General features: G+C 42.9%; 1 protein-coding gene across 4 annotated transcripts in view; it reads left to right on the forward strand.

Moving 5' to 3' along the window:
- The window catches only part of ELMO1 (engulfment and cell motility 1), a 504,161-nt gene that overhangs the window by 197,374 nt on the left and 279,306 nt on the right, over nt 1–27,481 (forward strand). For all 4 annotated transcript variants that reach the window (XM_061587900.1, XM_061587901.1, XM_061587898.1 and 1 more), the window contains 6 exons: nt 158–257; nt 8,931–9,082; nt 9,759–9,837; nt 13,319–13,369; nt 15,559–15,681; nt 22,121–22,252. In XM_061587900.1, coding sequence (XP_061443884.1) covers nt 158–257; nt 8,931–9,082; nt 9,759–9,837; nt 13,319–13,369; nt 15,559–15,681; nt 22,121–22,252 — 637 coding nt within the window. The remainder of the gene's footprint in view (nt 1–157; nt 258–8,930; nt 9,083–9,758; nt 9,838–13,318; nt 13,370–15,558; nt 15,682–22,120; nt 22,253–27,481) is intronic.

The raw sequence follows: 27,481 nt of genomic DNA on the forward strand, positions 1-27,481 counted from the left end.
GGTCATTTGATGCTTCTTTGCTGCACACTTTTCATTTCTTTTGTTTTTGCCCATTCTTGCATATTCTTGCTTTGTTTTTCCTTTTCCCCAAAATTTTCCCACTATTTTTCATATGGTTTCCCCACCCCATTTCTGCTATGACTCCTGTCTCTTCCAGCTTTGGAGATATGTTATCCTTCACTCTGACTGCATTTGTTGAGCTGATGGATCATGGAATTGTATCCTGGGACACATTCTCTGTGGCTTTCATAAAAAAGGTATGTTTATGCTTGACGTTGAGTGCCAAAGTAGATGGGAAAGGATCAGCCACCTGTATTTATGCACACATCTGTTCCATTCATGTACAAAACGGGGAGTGAGGGCTGTGTGGAGAACTTTCCATGCCATATCAGCCTATTCTTGGAAGTAGTCTGGAAACTCTGTGTCAGGCACCAGGGTGACTTGTTGACTAGTGCTCCATGTGACGACTGCAGTAGGGATAAATCATGTGGAGGCAAGTTCAATAGTCTCAGTGTGTTAATAAACTCAGTGTGTTATTTTTGAAGTGTGTTCAAGTTCAGGGATATTAAGAACCAGTTTGGTGGCGTTGCTAGAATGATGGGTTTGGATTTGGGAAGATCCAAGTTCTAATTACATTCATAGCCTGACATCATGCTTGTTGGATGTTGTTGTGCAGATCATGGTGGGTGGTATTTGATGTTGGTCCTAGTTAGAGTAGACTGAAGTTAATAGACAGGGCTAACTTAGATTTATTAATTTCAGTGTTTCTACTCTGAGTAGGACTTCGCTGAATATAACTCTGGCTGAATACAACACCTAACTTCATAGGTTTGTTATGAGGATAAAGGAGAACTCATAAGCCACACTGATCTTGGTTGTGGCACCAACACTTTGGAATTCCCTCCCCTTAAATATTAGACAGGTGCCATCTCTGTTATCTTTCTGATGCCTGTTGAAAACTTTCCTCTTTCAACAAGCCTTTTAAGTATAGAACTCATCCGAGTTTGCATCTGTGTTGAAATTGCTTTTTAAGATGTTTTCAAATCTGTTTTTTTAAGATGTTTTTAAGACATTTTGTTTTAATATTCTTTAAAAGATGTTTTAATATGTTTTAAAGTCTTTTGTTTTTAAGATGTTTTAAAGTGCTTTTAGAGTTATTGTTTGCCACCTTGGGCTCCTTCTGGGAGGAAGGGTGGGAAATCTTGAAAGCTTTTGTAAAAATGTTTTTAAAGATGTTTTGTTTTAATGTATTTTAAAGTTTGTTTTTATGATGTTTTAAAGTGTGTTTAGTGCTTTTGTTTGCCTCCCTGGGCTCCTCCTGTGAGGGAGGGCAGGATATATATCAAACAATAAAATAAACAAAAATTTAATAAATAAATAAATAAAAGGGGGTGACAAACTGCTAAACATTTTAATGCATATATTACTCTCAATCCAGCAAATTTCATTGCTGAACAAGAGAACAATAGCAATAAAAACCTGAAGAGTGTGGTTTAATTGCTGCTGTTAACAGAATTTAGCCATAGACATAATTTAACCATATCAAGTTGTGTTGATAATGTTCATATTTGGGAGAATTGCTATAATTTTATAACTTACTTATAAGTTAATGTTGTAATGGCATATGATCTCGTGGAAGTTGCACAAAGATATAAGGCAAATTATGGAAGATGTTGCAACAGCATTGCATTGAAAGGGGACTCTGACATGTAGTTGGCTTATCTCAGAACAAGTACATTCTGGAATGTGGCCAGAGAACATATAGAAGAGATAACTGGATTCACATTACCTTACGATATCATTACATAATTGTGTTAAGGGAACATTCCCTAACAGGAACTCGAGTTAATTATAAACATGCTTGTTTTGAGTTTGTGGGAGAAACTGCAAATCTGTAACACTGTCTACTAAAGAGGATTGCTGACTGAATCTATGGGAGTATTGCTGTTGTGATTGTTAACTACATGTAAACATTTAGATTTTCCCCAGGTAGCATGCCATCACGTGGGTCATAGCGCCATCTAGCTTCCAAAGGCAAGAATGCACTGAAGTCAAAACCCAGGGCAACCCTGCCCCTCCCACTCCAGTTCATTCTTGCCTTCGTCTGAGGCTGGTCATATCTATAGCGTGAGGAATTATTTTAGGAGTTAGTGTGTCAGTGTGTGTGTTTGTGTGAGGGAGCGTGTGGGAACTGGGGACCTTTCTGGGCTTTCCTCTCTTCCCTCTCTTGGCTTGGTACATCTTTTTCCTTTTCCAGGCTTTTGTTTCTCTCTCCCTCATATATTTTCTTGAGGTGGTGGTGGTGTATAATTTTGTTTCTCCCCCCCCTCCACCCTTTCTTTTTCCCATTGCTGCTTTCAGCGGGGTTTTTCCTTGTCTGGGCTTTGCCTGCTTATTTTGATACCCCCCCTTGGGCTTCCGATTTGCGGCCACTTTATGCCGCTGCTCCTTTCCTCCCCCGCTGGGGGCCATGCTGCGACTTCTGTCCATGCCTGGTGATTAGGAGCTTGTGGCGCTGCCTTCCTGGCTCTGTAAAAAAGCAAAACCTCTTTGGAGCGGTCCGCCTTAAGCGGTGCCGGCTCTGCTTCCCTTCCGCAGCACTCAGAGCTGCTGGCCTCTTTGGAGCCAGCTTAGCTGCGGCTCGCATTAGCGGGCTTTCTCCATTCGCCTGGCTGTTCCCCTCAGGCAGTAATTTTTATTTGGGGCTTGTTGCCCTTGTCCCTGACGACAGGTTTAAAGGGGGTGCTCCGGACGTGTTCTTCTTCTGAGAGGCTGCATTTTGGCGGCCACCATTTTTCTTTAATTTTCCCACCCTTTTTTACCGTCCGCCATTTTGTCTGCCTTCTTTTTTCCGCTCTTTTCATTCTTACCCCAGCTTCCTTATAGCCTTCCATCAACTTGCTCAGTCTAACCCCCCTTGCTTCACTTATTTCTGTCCTCTTGTTCTGTCTGAGGGCTAGTAAGTTTAGCATTTCTATACGATAAATAATAATAATAATAATAATAATACATAGTTATAGCTATCTAATAGGGTGCAGAAGAGGCTGGATATCCTGACCCTCCTCAGCTGTGGGCGTGTACCTGAGACATTTCTCTGCTTGTATAGTGCACAGTAGCGGTACCGCACCTTCCCCATTGTGTGCGTGTATTTAGCTCCCTCATTGCCATACTGCACCACCACAATTATTGCTTGGCTCTTACTTGTATAGAGCATAGGAGCGATACCGTACCTTCCCCACTATGTGCATCTATATAGCTCTTTGATAATGGCAGATCAGCGACCAGAGGCAGCTCAGGCTATAGGGGCAAACCAACAGTGCAAGGCCCCGGTGCAACACAAAGCCACTAAGCACAAGCTTCCAGGCTCCACTCCAAGGCTGTTGCTAAAACCAAGCACTTATCTACCCATGGTGCATCCAAATGAGCCTGATACTTCCCAATCCCAGCCTCAAAGGAGCCTGGTCAGGAGGCATTGACTGCACTTTTTCACTCACCTACTGGGTCATCAGAGGATGAGTTTGAAGGGTTTCCCAACCAACCAACCTTGAATTGCCCATCTCATTCAATGACAGTGGCATCTCGCCACTTGGATACACCTCTGGCACCGCTGCTTCAACCACTCCAGCCACATCTGCCTCCACAAGGACAGACAGTACCCTCTGATCCCCCCTCAGGGTTACAGCTGACCCCAGAATTTCTGTTCCAGTTGAGAGATGTACTGGGTTTTCCCTCAAGCATAGTCACTGTCTCAGGCCAATCCATTGCCTCAGCAAGCTGCTCAGCGGCAGTCCAGCGCTATAGGGCAACATGGTTGTAACAATGAAATTCCGCCCTCTTCACCAAATCCCTTCGATGTTCCCAGAGGCAGACTTGGCAGTGAACCCTTGGGAATGGAGGATTATTCATCCTTTATGCAGGCAGAAGTTGACGAGCGGAGTGGGGATTCTGATGTGGAGGAGGACTATTCCTATCATCTCTTTGATTCAGCTGATTTTCTTCCTCTCTGCCGTAGAGTCATGGACACCCTAGGTATCCAACTTATACAACCACAAACTGTTGCCCCTCCTGTGAAAGGGGCCAGGGTCCTCAAGTATCCCAGATTGGTGGATTACTCTAGTCCTGTGCCAGACCCCATCAACAAGATGGCCAAGGAGGAATGGATCTGCCTGCTGTGCCCTCATCGCTTCTCACCTATAGCCAACAGTCTCTATGCCTTGGCCCCTGAATTCATGACTTTCCTGAATGTCCCAGGGGTGGATCAGCCAGTCTCGAACTTGGTATCCAGGTCTCTCCTCCCGAAGGAAGGAGACTCCCAGTTTAAAGACCTTTCTGAATGGTGGTTGGATTTTGCGCTGCGTAAGAACCATGAGGCCACTGCTTATTCTATTCGGGCTTCTACTGCCGCTTCTATCTTTTCAAGGGCCTCTATGATGTGGCTGGATGAGCTTTTGGATGATCCCAATCTGGATCCAGTCAAACTTCAAAAGGATCTAGTTAAGTTATACAAAGCGGCTGCATTTGTGGTAGACGCCACTCTGGACGCAACTCATCAAGGAGCATGGGCCTTGGCTGCGGAAATAGTGGCTCATTGAACACTCTGGCTCTGACATTGGGACGTGGATGCCACAGCTAGGGTCGTCTTGTCTACAGCTTTGTACTTGGGGTCCTTGCTGTTTGGAGATGAAGCCCTTAAAGCGGTTTTGGTAGACCCTAAAGACAACCGAAAGCCAGCTTTAGCCACGGCCAAGAAAGATGACTGCAGACCATTTCGAAGGTTTGCTCCATATCGCTCTTTCCAGTCCTTTCAGGGGGCGTGACCTGGAGGGTGCGGCCACGATTCTTGAGGTGCCGATTTCTGCTCCTCTAGGGCACCCTGGCACAAACGGCTATTCCAGGGCAAGGCTCAGTACCAGGGACGACAAGGTCCTTCATCTTCATCATACGGTAGAGGAGCTCGTCAGTGTAGACAATTCTGACGTCATCCCTATTGGAGGCAGGCTACTCCACTATGCAAGATCCTAGCTCGCCTTAAGTCAGGCCTCTTGGGTCAGAGATATCTTCTCCCATGGTGACAACATAGAGTTTTGGTTGACTCCCCTGGATAGATTTTGTCTCTCCCCTGTCTCCAGTTCTCAAGAACGGCGGAGGGTCACGCAGGAGGAAATTGGTCATCTACTCGACATAGCCGCAATAGAACCAGTACCACCAGCAGAGAGATTGGAGGGTGTTTAATCCGTCTTGTTTGTAGTTCCCAAGCAAGATCTGTCATGGAGGGGGGTCTTAGACCTCAAGTTTGTCAACTGCTTTGTGAAGTATCGTTGGTTCAAAATGGAGTGCCTTGCATCAATTGTAGAAGCTTTGCAACAAGGGGACTTTCTGGAATCCATCGACCTGAAAGAGGCATACCTTCACGTCCCCATTTGTTCTGCCCACAGATGGTTCCTGAGGTTTACGTTGGGCCAGCATCATTTTCAATACCAGGCCATGCCGTTCTGTCTTGCATCGGCCCCAAAGGTATTCACCAAGGTGATGGTCACTCTGGTGACTTACCTCCATCTCCAGGGGGTCCATATTTACCCTTACTTTGACAACCTTTTACTTTGGGCGGATTCCAGGGACCAGGCTCGCAGACAGGTTCTCTACACTCTTGAAGTTCTGAGGAACCATGGTTAGCTAGTCAACATCGACAACAGTCACCTAGAGCCAACTCAGCGACTGCAGCATCTGATAGCAATACTGGATACTGCACAGGCCATGGTCTTCCTGTCTCCAGAGCGTATTACAACCATCAGAGACATGGCAATTCTCCTGATGTGCTGCTTGAAGGTGGACATAATGTTTGTGGCAAAAGCTCTTGGGACATTAGTCTCCACTATTCACATTGTACTGTGGGCTCGACATTACACTCGACCACTCCAGTGGGACTTACTACCATTTCAGATGGACATTGCCAACTCCAACCATCACGTGATTCACCTGGGTCCGCTGCGGGCTTCCTTCTGCTGGTGGGTGACAACTGAACACCTCAGCAGGGGAACTCCATTTCGGGAGCCAGACAGAACTATAATAACCACAGATGCCAGCCTAGGCCCCCCGCTGCAATTCCTGTTTTGTCCAAGGTGTGTGGTTCAGAGCAAAGCAACATCAGAACATCAACTGGCTAGAACTAAGAGCTGCCCATCTGGCTCTTCGACATTTCCACCCGATCTTGTTGTTAGAGCATGTGCTAATCTGGACAGACAACACATGCATAAAATCACATTTGAACAGGCAAGGGGGAACGAGATCTCAAGTTCTCCAGGCAGAAGCGACCCGAATCTTTGACTAGGCCGAGGATCATCTGCTGTCACTGAGGGCAGAGCATCTCAGTGGGGTTCAAAATGTGGCCGATTGGCTCAGCAGGCAGCACATGAGTCCAGGAGAGTGGAAACTCCACCCAGCGGTGTTCGACCTTCTCCATCGTCGGTTCGGCACCCTCTCGGTGGACCTCTTCACTTCAAGCCACAATTGCCAGCTGCCCCAGTACTTCTTGAGCTACCTGGAATCGACTGCGGCATCGGTAGATGTGCTGATAACACCTTGGCCGGACAGTCTGCTGTACGCCTTTTCCCCAATAACTCTACTGGGCAGGATGCTGAGGAAACTGTGATGTGAAAGGGCTCAGTTGGTCCTGCTAGCCCCTTACTGGCCTTGCCGACCATGGTTCTCAGACCTTGTCTCACTGTCAGTAACAGACCCTTGGAGGTTGCCTGTCAGGATGGATCCTCTGTCACAGGGACCGATCTGGCACCCGGATCCAGACTGGCTGAGTCTGACGGGTTGGCATTTGAATGGAGGCAGCTGAGTAGCACAGGATTATCTCAGGGGGTGGTTAACACAATTCTGGCATCTAGGAGGCCGTAGACAAATCGTATCTACCAGAATACTTGCCTTGCTTTTTCCAACTGGTGTACATCCCAGGGCTTCCTGCCTTCCCAAGTCACTGTACAACAAGTTTTGCAGTTCCTGTATAGAGGTCTGAAAATGGGACTAAGAGCGAACAACTTGCGTCGTCATGCCTCCGCTATCTCCTCAATCCTGTCCATCTCTTCATCTGCCATTCCCATGGGCTCACACCCGCTTATCAAATGTTTTTTGAAGGGGGCTGCTCTTTCTCCGGCAGTGTATCACCATTTCCCTTCCTGGAGTCTACCTAAGATCCTGCAAGCCCTGCAGCACCCGCCATTTGAACCCCTTGCTTCAGTGCCATTGCTACTGTTATCCTTCAGGGTCCTGTTTCTGGTGGTGATCACATCAGCGAGAAGAGTCTCAGAGCTGAGAGATTTGTCATTGGCCTGCCATCTATGCATCTTCCATAAGGACTCAGTAGTTTTGCGCCAAGATCCATGTTTTTGTCCCAAGGTCAGCTCAGTGTTCCACTGTAACCAGGACATTGTTCTTCCGTCATTCTGTCCGAAGCCTGTCCATCCACTAGAGAAGGTCTGGCCCTCGCTAGATGTTCGGATAGCTCTCAAGATCTACCTGTCTCGAATCCAGGATATAAGACTAACAGAGTCATTATTTGTATCCTTTCACCCAAGGACACTGGGGAAAAAGGTCTCTAGATCCACTTTGTCTTGTTGGTTGCGCGCCTGCATTACACTAGTGTATGAGTCACTTAAACTTCCAGTGCCTGCTAAGATAATGGCACATTTCACCAGGTCAGCTGCTACTATGGCTGCCTTCACAACCAACGCACCTCTTGCAGATACATATCTGTAGAGTGGCTGTGTGGTCTACTCCAGGCTCCTTTATTAAGCATTATAAGATAGACTGCTACTCCTCTGCTGACGCTTCTTTTGGGAGGCATGTTCTGCAACAGGTCATTTCTCATGACTAATCAGTGGGTGGTCCCTCCCTGTTAGACCTGCTTTGGTACATCCCACGTGATGGCATGCTACCTGGGGAAAACGGACCATTGGTCTCACCTGAAGGGCTGTTTTCCCAGGTAGCATGCCATCATGGTCCTCCCTGTTGGAGGATGCTGGGGTGTTTTTAACATCTGCTATCTGGTTACTATTCCAGGTTGCATTGTTTTGGTTTATGCATTAAGTCAAGATCCTTTAATATGTTAGGAATGTATGTGTTGTTCCTACACGGTTAGTACTTGTATTTCCTTGCTGGTAGGCCTGTTGGCCATTGCATCTTCTCAGATATCTCACTTCCGACTCGTCGTAAATGAACTCGAGTGGGAGGGGCATGGTTGCCCTGGGTCTTCTTCAGTGCATTCTTGCCTTCAGACGCTAGATGGTGCTATGACCCACATGATGGCATAATACCTGGGCAAACCACCCTTCAGGTGAGACCAATGGCCCATTTAAAACCTCTGGGCAGGGTACTTTTGTCTCTGAATATTTTGTGCAGTGTCTGTGGCAAGAACAGATGCAGTACTCAGTGGCCTTTAAATATAGTTTCAGAAGAGAAGTGTAGTATTTTATGCTTCCTTGGATGCTTCCAGATGGGGTGTTTACATGCCAAAAAATTGGTTGCTGTCCCACACTTATCTGGTGCAATTATCCTGTCACTTTTCTAACAGCAAAAAATCCAATGAGAGGAGTGATGGAAAATTGCACTGGAAAGTATAGAGTGACAATCAGAAGCTTGCAAAATTGTATAACCTTCACACCCAATTTCAGTATGAATGCTCAATAAGGAGCCAGTCTAGAAAATCCCCTTGTTTCATAGAAATTTTCCCTGCTACTCTTAACTATACTTCAGTGTTTCATATGCACTGATGCTAACCATGCTTAAGGCAAACTTGAGTGTGCTGTTATCCCAGTATTAGATACCCAGGGTTTATTATTGTGGCCAAATGCTCCCACTAACTAATTTGTTGGAACATTCCTTCTCGTCCAGTCATGGCCTCAAACAAGAAACTGTTTTATTTATAGATAGCAAGTTACGTGAGCAAGTTTCCTACCGACATTGCTATCCTGCAACGGTCATTAGCCATCTTAGAGTCAATGGTGTTGAATAGCCATGATCTGTACCAGAAGGTGGCACAGGAGATTACAATTGGCCAGTTAATCCCACATCTTCAAGGGTGAGTAGAATATGATGATGATGATGATGTCTGGAAATAACATTCAAAGTTATAGCAGATAAGAATAATATTAAAAACAGCCTTAACAAATTGACAGTATCTCATTAACGATTTGTACCATCAGCCAGGATCAAAGGTCTTACTAAAGTTTGGTCACAATCCAGGCCTTCCATGTGTTTCGGGTGCTGTGAGGACCGGGTACTAAGAAGGGAGGAAGAGGACAGGTCATCCCAGCTAAAGCTCCCTGGAGCAGTTCACCTGGAGCAGTGTGGTGTGGCACTCCCATTCTCTGAATGCATTTAACTCAGTGAATCTCTTCTCTGTGCGGCATTTCTGTCTGCTGCTGGTTATGTTCAGCTATGAAAATGATTAGGACTTCAGCAAGTCTTGCTTCTAATTTTAAACTGTCTTACAGGATGGTTGAGAGGTAAAAATCAGGCAACCTTATGTATGCTCATTGTGATAGTTAAAGAAGAGTGAGATGCAAAGATGATAGATTAACAGTTAAATTGACAACTAATTTCATTTAAGAAGCTTTATATTAATTTACAATATATTTGTAAAAAATTGTAGAGTTCCTCCCCCAACTTCCTGCAGTTGTATCTGCAGTTTAATCATCTGTTTTCTAATGATTGACTTTAATATACTTATTGTTTTAAATTGTATTCTGATGCAGGGCAGATCAAGAAATACAAACATACACCATTGCCGTAATAAATGCACTTTTCCTTAAAGCACCTGATGACAGGAGGCAGGTGAGTGAGTTGTATTAATTTTAAAGTATTAGGCCATTCTCTGGTGGTATCTGGGATTGGTAGGGGGTAGTATAGGTAAAAGGCAAAGGATACTATATGGTCCAAGCCCAGAATTATTTCTACCAGATCACATGGCTCCTGTCCATTTGAGCTTGTTAACTTCCATTGATCATTTCCTCTCACTGAACGCAGTATCAACTGAGCGGCTCTCAGCTGTTCCAAAGCAACTGTGTTTGCACTTCACTATCCAAAATTGTGCAATAAACTTGAACAAGTTCCTATTTATACATGTTGGACAATTAGAGCTTGAAGTGTTGTATATGAAAGCAACATTGAAATGTTCCAAAATGTACCTCCAAAGGATCTAAACCCAACCTTTACAAGAGTTGAAATAAAAAATTGGACAAAGTAGTATGCTAACTCAAATGTTAGAATTAAGTACATTTGTATTATTTAATAGTTGTCACTGCATAACATAATTAAAACAAATATCCATAAGGGAAGATGGAAGGTTTGCATCCACAACCTCTTCTGTACATATAGATCTTACTTAACATGCCAACTTCACAATAAATTCTTAATGCAAACACTTGACAAGAAGTCAACTTGGCAAAAGATCAAATGCATTTCAACCTGTATCAGGTCTTCTTCAGTGGTTACTTTTGAAAAATTGGTGTTGTATAATAATGGGCTCCTTTTAGGTCCTAGTTGTAATTACTATAACTTACAGATAAAATAGAACGTATGTAGCATTTCATACTTCCAAATATTTATAAAGGATAGGGGGAGCTACAAATGTGGACATTGCTCAGTTTGTAAACATTATTTGGAGGGCAAAAAATGTTTCAACCCACAAAACAACCAACATTTTTTTTTACAAACAATTATATAATTGTAATATAAGTGGGGTAGTATATGCTTGTTTATGCCCATGTAAAATGATGTATATAGGCAAGACCACAAGATGCATCAAAATATGTGAACATAAGAGCTGCATAAGGACTAAGAAATTACAAGCCTCCATGGTCCAACATTTTAGCAGTTACAAACATCTGAAGACTTCAGTTCTGCTGCTTGGAAAAGATACACATGAAAGGAACAATGGTGCACTACCAACTTCAGGAAAGAGCATTATTTTGGATCCACACTTTAGACACAGCATTGCCAAGGGGACTGAATGAAGACATCAACTAGACTGTTATATTGAATGAATAAGACTTTTATTGTTCATAGCCATTGGCCGTCACAACACAGTGCATATACAAAAGGTATAAAACTTAAAAGTAAACGCAAACTACAAACAAGTCACTTTAAAAAAGAAGCAACAATCAGATGTACAAGGTAAAAATATATAAAAACATTTCAGATAAAATTACCTAGATAATGGGATGTCCACCAACAACAAACCTGGTCTAAAAGATACCAAAATCCAGATCAGGCTGGGTCATCCATTAGATGTTTTTGGTGTCTAGCTCGTATTTTCCCTGCAGCTAACACAAACGTTGCCACTTGAGTGGTTATGAATATATCATTGCCAACAAGTAAATTGCATATTTGTTACACGGGAGATCTATTTAGCAGGGGATGAAGATCACAGAAAGTAATTTCAGCCTAGGGGCTCTGTATAAGGGGCATCTTAGTAAATAATGAACAATATCCTCAACTTTGCTGGATTGGCAGATGCAGAATCTTCGTTGGACTGGGACATTAGCATATCTCCCATCCCTATAGGCCGAGGGCATCGACTGAAAACGTAAAGCAGTAAAACATTTCCTCATAGATGAAGCTGTAAGAAAAGCAAAGTATTGTTCCATGCCAAAGGTTGTTTTATAAAGGGGGAACCAGACAGAAAATGACATTTGAGTAACTGAATGCAGGTCCCACCTTTTAGCATATAAAAAAATTCTTTCTTTGAGAAGCTGTTTCACTCGCGGTGAGGGGTGTGAAGGTAAAATCTCTATATTAATCTCGTAAACAGACAGAATCGGTTTAATGAGCTTTACCCAACAGCAAGGAAATGGGGTCTGAAGTTGTTCTAGGAGGCATTTCTTAGGGAGGTGGGAAGCACTGATACACGCAAGCCTCAGCCAATACAGGGCAACTGTTATATTGTAAACACGTATGTTTGGAATGAGTTACTGTGAAGCAGTTTTTATCTTGGTATACGTTTCCTAAGGAGAAAGTGAGATTTTCTAATGGTGTGTCATGTTCGTTACATTTTTCCCCATGTTTTGTTACACTCACAGAGTAAGGTAAGAGTAGATCGTTCACAGCAGGATATATCTAAAAACTCAGATACACTCATGGGATATCCCTTTAACAGTGACAAAGTAAAAAAATAATAATCAGTGGGCCCTTATATATATATATATAACCTCGTTCAGAAGCCAGAATTTGTAAGAAAATTGGCTGGCACATAAAGAAATGATTGAATTAGAATGGCTCATAAAAAGGGTGAGTATTATGTGATATATTAATAGAAGAAATATTATGGTTTTCCTATGTAGTGCTTTAATTGTAATTTTCATGATTCACTCTTTAACTTAATCTAGAGTGAATATGTCTACTAACTAGCCTTAGATTTCCAGATAATACAAATGCTCAGCCTATATATCATATAGGTTTGTTTTGTTGTTGTAGATATAGAGAACTCCCCTTTTTTATAGATATTTGGAAGTGTGAAATGCTATATACTTACGTTCTATTTTATCTATATGGTATAGTAATTTCTCCTAAGACCTAGAAGAAGACCATTATTATACAACACACATTTTTCACCACTGAAGAAGACCTGATACAGGTCAAAACACATTTGGTCTTTTGCTAAAGTTGGCTTCTTGTCAGGTGTTTGTATTAGAATTTATTGTGAAGTTAGCAAGATAAGTAAGATATATATGTACACAAGAGGTTGTGGATGTAAACCCTCCATCTTCCCATAAGATACGTTATGTGGTGAAGATACTTGTATTAATTACATTTTAGTTATGTTATACAGTGTCATCTGTTAAATAATACAAATGTAGTTATTTCTGACATTTGAGTTAGCATACTACTTTGCCCAATTTTTTATTTCAACTCAAAATTGAGATGTTCCTCCTTCCTGTAAGAAATAAACTTTTTCTGGCAAAGTATATACAGTTTATGTTATATACAAAGTATATAATTTTCTTACTCTATTCAAATACTGACCTTTTCCCTTTAAATATAAAATGATTGACAGCTGTACTGTAAAATGAAAGTGAAGGTGGTACTTCATTGGGTTCCCATGCACGCAATTGAGATCCACTGGAATAGTTTTAGTGTAGTCAGTTTGTCTCCATGTTTTAACATCCAAGTGAGTGATAGCAAGATTTTTTCCTGTTCTGTAAAATAGAATATAGTTGGCTTCTAGTAATCAATTAAGACAATGCAATACATTATGCTTCTGTAATGGACTATAGACTTTTTTCAAACTAAATTACTACTTTTTTTTCAAAATTAGGAAATGGCGAATATTTTAGCACAGAAACAACTTCGGGCAATCATCTTACAAGTAAGTACTTTGTCCTCAGTTTATTTTTCTGTGCTCATTTATGGTTAAGTAACATTTATTTATTGATCTTGCTGTGCTACAATTTAACTAAATATTGTTCCTCTGTTGTATGTTTTAAAGGAACTATGAATATATTACACCATTAGCAGAAGTTTGGGCTAGTGTGGTTCTATACAGTTTGTGACTTAATCTAGACCACCAATTATATATTTTGGCCAGTCAGGTACTTAACAACTTCTTTGTTTTTGCTATCCCAGACCGGCAGCAAAAACAAGATGTTTATTGTCCTTATGGGCTTCTACACATACCTAGTGTATTTGGTTTGGTGTAGCCCTATCCTAGAGGATGGAGAGGAACAAACAGCAGAGCAATATCTGCAATGGTGATGCTTATTTCTGGATCCCCATACCTGCCTAAGCGTAATCATTCTATATATGATAGAAATCTAGCATTTTCCTGGAGTTTGCTAAATAATTGATTTTACCATATGGAGTCACAAAAAACATTTAGCACAAGGCCAAAATTGGAAAGCAGCAATCTCCCTCTCCAAAATGTTTGTGTTAAGTTGTCCCTTGATGTGGGGTATTTTGGACTTGCCTGGTCAGCAAATTGGGCTTGAAATAATTAGTAGTATTGGAATTTGCTCTGTGGTGTTAACATGTTAAAAACTTTTCCATCAAACACAAAGCACTGTTATTGCTGTGTTTTATCTATTTGTTATGTTAGGTTATAGTTTATTTCTATGCCGCCTTGTGGCCAAACAAGCCACACCAAAAAAGCACAAATGCAAAACACAAGTAAAAAAATACAAATTACAAAAATTTAACACAATGAAACCTTAACATTAAAAAAAACCACCTAGAAGCCAAATACATTCATCTTTGTGGCAAAGGGCAGTCCCCAGAAAACCACCAAGAGAGCTTCGGCTATGGGGCGCTATACAAATGTAGTAGTAGTAGTAGTAATAACAATAACAACAACAACAATAATATATGTTAGAAAGGGCAGGGGTGAGAGGGCAAGGCAGGTGGAAAATGCTTGCCCCTTGATAGTCCCAGCACAGACTCACCTCTGCAGCTGTCCCGCCCAGAGCCGAAAGAATGAGGCTGGAGCGTGTGTGCAAGTAAATCTCGTTTTATTAGAGTAATGGATACATCAAAAGCATTGCGCTTCATAGGAAACCCTATGCTAACTCACTAAAGTCCCTAACTAAACTCTAGACATGCTCTGCAGCGTGTGAAGGAAGTTGACTCAGCGACCCCCCCCGGGAGCAGCAGGCTTATATAGGAAATGTTTTCGAACGTAATCTCTGACTCCTTCGTAAGTCCTGTCTTTGCCCTGTCCGTTTCTCGCGGCGGCGGGAACGAGGAGACAGGGGCCGCGCCTCCACTTGCTCATCCGAAGTCACCTGCTCCCGAACAACACGCTCGAGGTCAAGAGGCGGTGCCTCATTGGAATCCTCCTGGGAACTGCTTGGGAAAGGAGGAGCTGGCACTGCTTCTGAAGCTTCCTCCCACAAGTTCTCTGCCTCAACTGGGGGCGGTGCGCTCGGCTCCTCGGAAAGGGCGTTACTCGTGGGAAATGGCTGAAGAGCAGGCTGCCCCCCTCCCGCACGCTCCTGCTCAGACACAACAATCCCCAACTCTGCTTCTTCTGACTGCAGAGGCACCTGAAATTCATGCCTCCCCCCTTCCTGTCCCTTCTGAGTTGGCTGCAGCGTAACAGCATCAGAATGAGAAGAACTTGAGAAGAGGTAGGACTGTGGAATAGTCAGATCAGACACCCTTCCAGCGACTGACCTTAGATGTTCAATACAGGAGAAGCATTAATAATCCACTTCTCGGCTTTTGATGCCCTTTAGCATTTTTTTAATGTACATATTTTTCACATGCTGTTTTGTAAGAACAAAGTGGAACTGACTGATGTGAACTGTATTCGTGGACATATTGCATGCACACAAATATATGGAGAAGGGCTAGGTAAATTGCATTAATACCAAGAACAATAGTTAACATCTGAAAACCACAGCATATCTTCCAATGTTAGCACATTTCTAGCTAACAGACTTTTTTCATCACCGACCAATATTCATGCACCATTTTTGCATGGTGTAAAATAACAGTTTAGTGAATACATGCAGATGGAAGCTTGCCTGATTATGTTGTTCTTGTTGCTGCTATTATTTTCAGCATGTTATCAGAGCACAGAGGGCCATCAATAATGAAATGGCACATCAGCTTTATGTTCTACAAGTGCTCACCTTTAACCTACTGGAAGACAGAATGATGACCAAAATGGATCCTCAAGATCAGGTAAGAAAAACAGGTTTGGTATAAGTGCTGCATTTATTCTGTAACCACAGTAGTTTTATGGGAAACCTTTGTTATGCATAAATGATTAACAGTGTGCAAGGTTTTGGAGGCCACACAGGTGAGAATAACATGCAGTTCCTGTTATTCTCAGCCCCCGGCCGAGCCGCTCGTCTCCCGGCGCCCCCGGCCGAGCCGCTCGTCTCCCGGCGCCCCCGGCCGAGCCGCTCGTCTCCCGGCGCCCCCGGCCGAGCCGCTCGTCTCCCGGCGCCCCCGGCCGAGCCGCTCGTCTCCCGGCGCCCCCGGCCGAGCCGCTCGTCTCCCGGCGCCCCCGGCCGAGCCGCTCGTCTCCCGGCGCCCCCGGCCGAGCCGCTCGTCTCCCGGCGCCCCCGGCCGAGCCGCTCGTCTCCCGGCGCCCCCGGCCGAGCCGCTCGTCTCCCGGCGCCCCCGGCCGAGCCGCTCGTCTCCCGGCGCCCCCGGCCGAGCCGCTCGTCTCCCGGCGCCCCCGGCCGAGCCGCTCGTCTCCCGGCGCCCCCGGCCGAGCCGCTCGTCTCCCGGCGCCCCCGGCCGAGCCGCTCGTCTCCCGGCGCCCCCGGCCGAGCCGCTCGTCTCCCGGCGCCCCCGGCCGAGCCGCTCGTCTCTCGGCGCCCCCGGCCGAGCTGCTCCTCTCTCTGCACCACGCCACCCTGGTGCGCTGGCTGGAGGTCTGCCTGGGCTGCATGGAGCACACCGTCAGCCTCGAGCAGTTCTTCGAGGCCCACGCTGGGCCTGCCCAAGCTGCCGCTGCCGGCGCAGGGGGAGGTGGAGGAGGAGCAGGAGCCAGAGGGAAAGCCACTGCTGCCACAGCCGCTTAGGAGCAAGCCTGGAGCGAAGAGATATGCTATCAAGGTCACGTTTCATATCCAGCCATACCAGGGGTGTGATGACAACACAGTGCACAACAACGTGGAGTACATCCTGGGCAAATGGGTGCTCCATGACCAAGAAGCCCAAATGCCAAGTCAACTTCACCCACTTTGGAAAGTGGCAACAAACTCTTGCTGGAGGGTCAAAAGGATAGGACAGACCCTTGTGAGGCTTCCATAGAACAAAAAGGATGTTTTTTCCTTAATAATGTTATTTGTTATTTAGTTTAATTTTTGTAAATTGTATTGCTTTTATTGATGTATGTTTATACTTGTGTTTATTTTTCTTTGTAAGCCGCCTTGAAGGCCTTTGGCCAAAAGGCAGGGTATAAATAATAATAATAATAATAATAATAATAATAATATGTCTCTCATGAAAGTTGGACACTCTTTGCTTTGCTTCTTCCTAAATTATTGTGAACTGAAGCTACCTAATATGCTTCAGCTGCAGAATGTAAGGGAGTCTAATCTAAAGCAGTGTCTGGATGGGAGACTTGTATGGAGACATAAAGCACCACAGAGGAACTTTGCAGATAGACCAGGATACATAGAACTAAATCACAACTAAAAATACGTCAGTTAAAAGCCCCTATTTCTTTAGTATGCACAAGTGCCTGCGGTACATTAAAAAAACCCCATACTTTGAAGTAGTTATTCCAATGACATTTTGAACCCAAGAGGACAGAATTGGTAAGTATGCCATGTCACACCATTCTTGTTTCTTTGCATGATGTGCATTCCTATAGTCCCTTGGGCCATAGGATTTTTCAGATCTCCCTCTGTAAGGATGGAGAGAGATAATCTGGCCTCAGAGAGAGAGTGCTCCTTCCTCACAATCTTCTACCTGCCACTGTAGAAGGGTCCATAGCTAGCATATCTCTGATGATGGAACTCCGATGTTGGAGAGGAGAAAAAGGGTTTGGGCATGCCAGGGGTGTTCCAGGAGAGACCACAGGATCTTAGGAGCTGCCTGAGACCAACGGTTTGACTTATATCTAGTCCAGTATTCTTGACACTGACTGGCAGCGGCTCTCCAGGTTTTCAGGCAAAAAACTCTTCTAGCCTATTCAGAGACAGCAGAGATTGAACATAGGATCTTTCGCATTCAAAGCACGGGGATGGCCTTTCCCTTATGCTCTCCCATTGTCCCAACACACCCCTGGAATGGGAGAGGGGAAAATTATGTGTGGAGAAACCATATTGTTGTAAGGAGAAGTTGTATAGTCACAGTCTTTAATGATTTGGACAGTAGCAATGTTTTAATGATTTGGATATTGCTCAGAATGTAAATAGTTAACTGAAAGAAAAAGAAAAACCTTGTCACAGTTGCTCCCTGTTACTAAGACAATGGTTGTGTACACGCTGGGTTGGCCAATGAGGGTTTGGAATTCCATCAGAAACAAATCAGTTGGCTTGAGGGTCATTGTGGAAGGGACTACAAAGCCACATTCAGCACTATTTGGGGGTCAGTTGGGCAGTCTTTGGTGAACTGTAAAGACGATTGGCAAGGGATTCTAGAAGAGGCTCTGAAGGCAGAAGGAAGACGAGAGAGAATGTATCTGAAGCAGCAGCAGCATTCCTAATGTTATTTATTTGACATGTTAGTTGCTTGTTACACAGAGGTTAAGTGATTTATAACATATTCAAAAACATAAACACATAATATTAACACATTCATACAAAAACACATGCAATTCATAAATAGGCGCAGTGCCAGCAGGTGGTCAGGTCAGGCACTGGCTGTGGGCCCCTCCTTAGGGTGAGAGGGTGGAATTCTTGCTCTGTGATTTGCACTGGCATTGTGCTGTGGAGTGAATCACGCCCTGAGACCCAATGCTGCTGTGGTTTGCAGAGTGGGACTCGGCAACACCCTCCTGATGCAGGTGGCATGAGATTAAATAGGCCCACCCGCCCCATCTGCCTCCCACATTGCTTTCTGCACGCATGTGCCTACCATCATCCAAGATGGCGGCAGGGGCATCCCTAATGGGTTGACACCCTGCCACCATCTCAGGTGATGGTAGGTGTGTGCGCACAGGATGCTAGCATGCTGACATAGCAACATGGGAGGTGGGGCCAGCGGGCCTATTTAATCCTGCATCGCCTGCATCAGGAAGGGGTGTTGGGGTGCCTGATGACCTGGGTTCTGGGGCAGTTTGGTGCCCAAGGCCTAGTCATGCCTCGTCCTGGCCCTATTCATAAAAATATACAAAACAATCCCTACTCTCATAACATTATTGGCATCACATTAATAGCAAAAACATCATCATCATAGTGCATCAAATGCCTGTGAAAAAAGTCAAGTTTTTACCTGGTACTAAAAAGATGTCAGCAAAGATCCTAGGTGGACCTCACTGGGGAGGGCATTCCACAGATAGGGAGCCACAACTGAAAAGATGCTGTCAGTAACAGCTGACAGCTAAAGAAGACTGAGAAGCCCCTCAAAAGGTGAAATCACTAGAGGCATGAGCTAAGGAGGCTTGCAAGAGAGAAGTGTAAAATTCTTGTAGCAGCCTTTGGGATTGCTAGATCAGAGTGACAGTGGGTAGAAGCTGACTAGAATGAATCCTTCTGGTGAAGACCTTGGTAAAGCTGGAAATGTACCTTAGAGGAGTGAACCCTGACCAGAGGGTCAGAGGGAAGACTTCAAGTAAAGTCCCTTGACAAGCCTGGGAGTGAGCTTGGGGTGGGAGTTAGAAAGGGCAATTGGCTATGGTTATTGCATAGGGAAAGGTACTAGAGCTAGTACCTAGTTATCTCCTTAAAGCCTCAGTAATACTTTTAAGTAATAGTATATTGTATCTAACAATAATAATAGGAAATGGACCTTTAGTGTGGCAGCACCTACCTTGTGACATTCCCTCTCTTTGAATATTAGGTAGGCGCCATCTCTGCTAACTTTTCGGTGCCTTTTGAAGACTTTTCTTTTTCAACAAGCCTTTTAAGTTGAGAGCTATCCCAGTCTGTGTCTGTGTCAGAATTGCTTAATATGTTTTTAATAATGTTTTTAACCCTTTTTAAAAAAGTTTTTAAAATGTTTTTAACGCTGTTTTGTCTTAATGTATTTTAAGATTTGTTTTTATGATGTTTTAAAGTGTTTTTAGTGCCTTGTTTGCTGCCCTGGGCTCCTGCTGGGAGGAAGGGCGGGGTACAAATAAATAAATAAATAAATAATAATGAACTAAGTTTTATTTTACAACTTTCTTGCAAGTAAATGTATTAATATATATTAATGAGAAGCTTTAATAAATTATAATATAATTGTTTTACTTCAAAGTAAGTCTCAGTTCTGTTTTATCCCATGCTACCATTTTTGTAAAAAGGTAAAAGTATTTGAAATAGAAAAAAGTATTTATGTTCATGTAAAGTTTAAAGTAGTAGTAACTGGTTGGATAAGAAAGCACCAAGGCCGCAGGGTTTGACAAATATGGAAGCTAGTGGTGGGATGTAACAGAATGGAATTTACCTCTGATTAAGCATGCATAGGATTACACTTCACAGCTCCATACTGTTTGCTGTATTCTTAGAAAACATTAAACGGTCCACTTCTTTCTGGTTCATACACCTCTACTTATTCTAAATAAGTAATTGTATTGCAAAGGTGTTAACAAAGCTTTTGGACACTGTGGGATGTTAGTGAAGTCATACCCATCATGTCAATAAGCAAGACAGTAATCTCCTAAATCATGTTCGGTTTGTAATCTGAGTGCTATCAGTTTTGATATATGCTTGTTGCCAGTTCACAGATACTTTAAAACGAAGGTGCATTCTTGCCATTCATCATACCATCCAGACCTCCACGCTATGCCGGTATTCAGGCTTGAAACCAGGGGAAGGGGAAATTTTTTTTTGAATCTACTCCTTTGACCTGGTCAGATTGCTCTGCCTAACCATAGTAATCATTAATTGTACTGAATATACTTTTATCCAAATTTCATTATTTTTATTGTGGACTTTTTATAGTCACTGTATTGGGCATAATTAAAATGGTAAAGATAGCTTTTAAAATATCATGGAAAGTATGCTCAGTTTAATATTTTTAATCAAAACTAAATGAATTGTATTTTAGCATAATTTGATGAAATAACTTTTTACTATTTATTAATTTTGTAATTACAAAAGTTCTCTGAGCAGTTTACAGTAAAAATAATAAATAAGCATTAAATGTAAACCAGAAAAAAACAGCAGCAGAATAAATCCTGATTTAAAAGTAGTAATGGGGAACAATAGTATGGAAAATGGAAATGGACTGCCTTGAAGTCGATCCCGACTTATGGCGACCCTATGAATAGGCTTTTCATGGTAAGCGGTATTCAGAGGGGATTGACCATTGCCTCCCTCTGAGGCTGAGGGGCAGTGACTGGCCCAAGGTCACCCAGTCAGCTTCATGGCTGTGTGGGGATTCGAACCCTGGTCTCCCAGGTCATAGTCCAACACTCTAACCACTACACCTCACTGGCTCTCAACAACAGTATAAAAGATCTTAATACTACATTTTTAAAGCTGAAAAGCTTGGGAGAAAACAAATGTAGTTGTGAAGTTCAGATTGATATAGCTCTTTCTAAGAGCTTGCTTTCTGCAGATTCAGTGCATGGTGGATGGCAATGCACGAGGGAAGTGCACACTATTCAGTATAGTGTAAAATCCTAAGCAAATAATAAAGTGATTCTGATTCTATTCAGTATAAAACCATCTTCTTTAATTACATTTTAATCCACAAAGGACATTAATATAGAGATACTGGGGACTGGGGGTGGCTTTGCATGAAGTGGCAACAGACGAAGTGCTGGTGACTCAGTGTATGCTCCCAGTGCTATGTTCAGAGGTGTTCACTGTAACATGTTCAGATTCCAAAAGCATGTGAGGCTTATTATGGAGAACATTAATGTGTTTCCCCTTTGTGCATTATGCAAGAATCAGAAGCAGAGGATGCATGAGTAATTCATAATTTTGCTGTTGTTATTTCCTTGCAATGTCTGCAGCTTTTGCCAGTAACTCTTGATTCTGCCTATCATGCGCTGTAGTTCAGTGGTAGAGCACATATTTTGTATGCGGTCAGAGGCATCTTCAGACAGGGCTGGGAAACACCCATGTCTGAAACTGTACAGAGCCACTGCCAGCCTGATGTAGGAAAACAGGAAGGTTCCTTATGCCCCTTTCTTAGCATGTGTTACACAGAAGAGCTGACTTTCTGGTGGACCAGAAAGAATTAGTGTTTGAGGAAAAAATTTAAAGGAAAAGAAGTATTGATTATTAGTGAAGGAGTAAGAGCTATTGTGGACACAGACGATAGCACAGAAAAAGGGAAAACATAGAAAATATAACATAGAAAAATTTGCACTTCCAGGGAATTTCTGCAACGTAAATTAGTACATGAATTTGAATACTGAATATGTGCTATAGAATTTTTTTTTTTAATTGTTATCCAAGGACATTTGAGTAAAATAAGGGCATGTGCTGGCACTATGTTCATTCAAAATGTTCTGCATGTTTTTTTAGAAAATATTTTATAATGTGTGTTTTAAAAATCCCATCAGGCCCAAAGGGATATCATATTTGAACTCAGAAGAATTGCTTTTGATGCAGAATCTGAACCCAACAATAGTAGTGGCAACGTGGAGAAACGCAAATCCATGTATACGCGGGATTACAAAAAACTTGGCTTTATTGTGAGTATTCTCCTTAATTTTACTATCAGTCTAAACTCTTTTATCATTATTGGAATGGCCTGGTTTGCACGTGCGAACAGTGAGCTATAATCAAGATTTGTCCTTTAGTTTACAACTCATGGTTTGTCTAGGGGAGCTAAACCACAGGCTCAGATTTGGATGACATACTAAGCCAAACCATGGTGTAGCTGCATGCAGCAGAAAAATGACCACAATCTCCTCTCCCAAAACCTACACATGTACATGTTTGCACTAAGCTATGGTTTGGCTTAGTATGACATGCAACCAGGCCTATAGTTGTTTAGGATCATACTTGCTCTGTATGTCTGTATATTTATATTACTTCTGCTAAATTCCTACGTGCCTATTAGTCATCATGTGTATGCAAAACCTGCCCCTTTTTTCTGTGAAGTTTTCTGCTCTAGGGCTTTAGATATCTATGGAAATCTATGGAAACTGTGTCAGCTGGTCCAGAGGAGATACAAGCAAGCCAGCTCTCAGAGAGCAAGCTAACAGGGAGAGCTAACAGGAGTTTGGCAGAGGAGTTTGGTGGGGAGGTCCCTAAATTTTTTCCCCTTGTACAGTGCACCACATACCAGCAGGACTCTCCTATTTACCCTGAAGGACAGGAGCAGAGGCCATTCCAATACAAGTAGAAAGAAAGAGACAAAAGGCAGTAGAGACTATGGACAGGAAGAACACTCCAGTGGAGGTGATTTGCAAGGTGTGTGCTATGTTTGTTTTCTTGCCTGAGAGCAACATGGTGTACATGTGCAACTAGTGCAAGCTGGTGGTGCTGTTGGGAGAAAAAGGGAGCGGCCTGAAACAGCGGGTGACCACACTGAAGAGTATAAGAGAAGATGAAGAGTTCTTTGATAGAACTCTGGAACAACAACAGCAAAGAGAAGTACAGGAGATGGAAGAACAACAGCATGTGGAAGCAGAAGAGGAGACTGTTGTGGAGAGCAACAACCAAGTGGAGGAAACTCCATGGAAAAGGGTGACAGTTAGGAGCAGAAGAGCGAGAAAACATCCATCACTGTTGGAACTACGGAACTACTTCCAGGCACTTGAGGATGAGACTAGAGGACAGTCTGCAGGGGAAGAATTACAGGAGACCTCACAAGAAGCAAGCAAGAGGCTGAAGCTCCGTCAAGCAGAGGTAATAAAATCACGCCCCACGACAAGAAGAAGAGAAGAGTAGTAGCAGTGGGAGACTGTATTGCGTGGGATTGAAACTCAACTATGCCGAGAAGATCCATGGACTCACCAGGTATGCTGCCTCCCTGGAGGACAGATTAGAGATGTGACGGAAGGGTTGCCATTGCTCATAAAGCCCAGTGACAGATATTCCTCCTGTCATCCATGTGGGAACAAGTGATACTGCCAAGCGGAGCTACAAAGAAATCATGTCAGGCTTTGAAGGAAACTCACGGACTTTGGGGCTCAGATAGTTATCTTGTCCATCCTTCTGGTACTTAGAAGAGGAGTGGAAAAGGAAAGAATAATACTCTGGGTGAATGACTGGTTATGAAGGTGGTGCCGACTCAAGAGATTTGGATTGTGGGACCACAAAGGCTTGTGCACAGTAAGAGGAATTGAGAGATCGGCTCTTATGGGGCCCAGTAATAGTCTTCATAAAAATGTAGGAAGACAGCCAGACCCAAGATCACATGGTCTTTGATGTCTGTATACTAATGCCCAGAGTATGGGAAACAAACAGGACGAACTTGAACTCTTAATACAAGACAATAAATATGATTTAATAGGTATAACTGAAACTTGGTGGGATGACTCCCATGACTGGAATACAGCAATTGAAGGATATAAATTGTTCAAAAAGAACAGAAGGAATAGAAAAAAGGGAGGTGGAGTTGCACTATATGTTAAAAATATATATCCCTACACAGAAATATAGGAGAATGAGCTTGGTAGCTCCACTGAGAATATCTAGATTAAAATAAATGGGGCAAGGAATAAAAGGAATAAAAGGAAAATGGTAGATGGAGTCTATTACTGACCACCAATCAAGGAGAAGATGAGGATGAAATTTTTGAAAAGCAAATTGCCAATGTTTCATGGAGGCATGATATTGTAGTCATGGGGGACTTCAATTACCCCAATATCTGTTGGGAGATAAATTCTGCCAAACATGGCCCCTCCAAGAAATTCCTGACTTGTGTTGGAGATAACTTTCTCCTACAGAAAGTGGAAGAAGCAACTAGAGGATCCTGGACTTGATTCTAACCAACAAAGATGACTTGGTAGATTATGACTTGGCAGTTATGGGAACTCTAGGGTAAAGTGACCACGCTATACTAGAGTTCTTGATTTTAAAGGAAGCAAAAGCTGAGAGTAGCCATACGCGTACCCTGGACTTCAGGAAAGCCCATTTTAATAAACTCAGAACAATGATAGTAAGGTTCCATGGCAAGCAACCCTAATAAGAAAAGGAGTCCAAGATGGGTGAGAGTTTCTTAAAAAGGAAATTCTAAAGGCACAATGGCAAACAATTCTGTCAAGGAAAAAAAGGGGAAGGCAGCAGAAGAAGCCAATATGGCGTCACAAAAAGTTTAGAGATGACCTGAAAACAAAAAAGCACATATACAGGAAGTGGAAGGAAGGCTAAACCACGAAGAAGGAGTACAGACAGATAGCTATGGAATTGCAGGGATGGCATCATGAAGGCTAAAGCTGAGAATGAGCTGAGGTTAGCGAGAGGTGCCATAAGCAACACAAAAGCTTTCTTCAAGTACATCCATAGTAAAATACAGAGAAAAAAAATAGTAGTACAGCTACTCAGTGAGGATGGCAAAATGATAATAGATGACAAATAAAAGGCAGAAGTGCTCAATTCCTACTTTGGCTCAGTCTTTTCCTAAAAGAGGGTCTATGACCCTCCTGAGAAATGTGAAGTTGCAGGGGCAGGATTGCAGCTTGAGATTGATAGGCAAATGGTAAAGGAATACCTAATAACCTCGAACAAGTTGAAATCTGCAGGACCCGATGAACTGCATCCTAGAGTATTGAAGGAATTGGCTGAATAACTCTCGGAACCACAGTCTATTATCTTTGTGAAATTGTGGAGGATGGGTGAAGTGCCGGATGACTGGAGGAGGGCTAATGTTGTCCCTCACTGCAAAAAGGGCAAAAAGGAGGAACCTGGGAACTACAGACCAGTCAGCTTGATACCGATTCCTGGGAAAATTCTGGAGCAGATTATAAAGCGATCAGTCTGTAAGCACCTTGAAAACAATGCAATGATTACTAGAAGCCAACATGGATTTATGAAGAACAAATCCTGCCAGACTAATCTTATCTCATTGTTTGATTGAGTAACCTTCCTGGTAGACTGTGGGAATGCTGTGGACATAATATATCTCAGCTTCAGCAAAGCTTTTCACAGAGTGCCCCATGATATTCTGATTAGCAAGCTAGCTAAATGTGGGCTGGATGGAACCACTATCAGGTGGATCTACAGTTGGCTGCAGAATAGTACTCAACGATTCCTGCTCAAACTGGGGGGTGGTAATGTGTGGGGTACCTCAGGGCTCCATCCTGGGCCCAAAGCTCTTCAACATTTTTATTAATGACTTGGATGAGGAGGTGCAGAGAATGCTTATCAGATTTGCAGATGATACAAAATTGGGAGGGATAGCTAATTCCTTGGAAGACAGAAACAAAATTCAAAGGGATATTGCTGGCTGGAGCATTGGGCTGAAAACAACAGAATGAAATTTAACAGGGATAAGTGCAAAGTTCTACACCTAGTAAAAAGAAACCGAATGCACACTAATAAGATGGGGGATACGTGACTCAGCAACACTGCATGCAAGAAGGATCTTGTGATTGTTGTTGATCACAATCTTAATATGAGGAAACAGTATGATGCAGCTGCAAAACAGACAAGTGCTATTTTAGGCTGCATTAACAGATGTATAGTTTTCAGATTGTGTGAAGTGTTGGTTCCCCTCTATTTGGCACTGATTAGGCCTCATCTTGAGTACTGCGTCCAGTTCTGGACAACACACTTTAAGAAGTATGCAGACAAATGGCAATGGGTTCAGAAGAGGGCAACAATGATGATCAGGGGACTGGAAACAATGCCCTGTGAGGAGAGACTGAAATAACTGGGCCTGTTTAGTCTTGAGAAGAGATGACTGTGGGGAGATATGATAGCACTCTTCAAGTATTTGAAAGGTTGTCACCCAGAGGACTGCCAGGATCTTTTCTCAATCATCCCACAGTGTAGGACACAATAATGGGTTCAACTTACAGGAAGCCACATTTCAACTGAACATCAGGAAAAACTTCCTAACTGTTAGAGAGGTACAACAATGGAACCAATTACGTAGGGAAGTAGTGGGCTCTGCGACATTGGAGTCCTTCAAGAGGCAGCTGTATGGCCACCTGTCAGATATGCCTTACTTTGGATTCCTGCATTGAGCAGGGGGTTGCACACAATGGCCTTACAGGGCCCTTACAACTCTACGATTCAGTGAAGCTCCAAACAGTGTTTCACATGTACATCCAAATGCAGAAGCGATATGTGACTTTCAATGGGATATGCATTTGAATCCATTATACCCCCACTCAGCTAGCTTGCAGAAGAATTTGTGCATTCATCCTTCAAATAATTTTTTTTCACTGGATAGAATCAGACAGAAGGTGGGCTCCAGGTAATTGCCCTATCCAAAGCGTCATCGCTGTTGGAAATAAGATCTGCCCAACTACTGCAACATCCCTAGCACAGTACAACTAAACTATGCTTTACTTCATTTCATGTTTGCACCCTGCATTTAATTTGAGAAGGAAGTCAAAAGCAACGAAAACTAACAAAACAAAACAAATTCTGTAGTATCAGATATAATATAAACCAAACAGGAAACATCCAAGAATAAAAATGCTACAATAAAAAGTAACATTTCAATCCAGTACTTTATTAAATTAAATTAAATTAACAAAGAATTCATGAATGTTAAATCAGTACATTTTTATATTAAAACATTTCATTAGAAAAATGACTAGCAATAAGCAGACTAGACTGTCACAGGACCTTCTAAGGAAGCAAATAGACCCATTGGTTTGGTAAAGCACAAGATACTGAGAACTGCCATATCTTAAAAACTCTTCATGTCAGACCTGCCCTCGCGACTGGTTACAACAGAAGTAAAAGAAAGGTGCTCCTCTGAAACTTAACCCAAAGTGGTGATCACTGGTGATCATATT

This window comes from Rhineura floridana, chromosome 10, assembly GCF_030035675.1.
Source record: "Rhineura floridana isolate rRhiFlo1 chromosome 10, rRhiFlo1.hap2, whole genome shotgun sequence".
Taxonomy (NCBI): domain Eukaryota; kingdom Metazoa; phylum Chordata; class Lepidosauria; order Squamata; family Rhineuridae; genus Rhineura; species Rhineura floridana.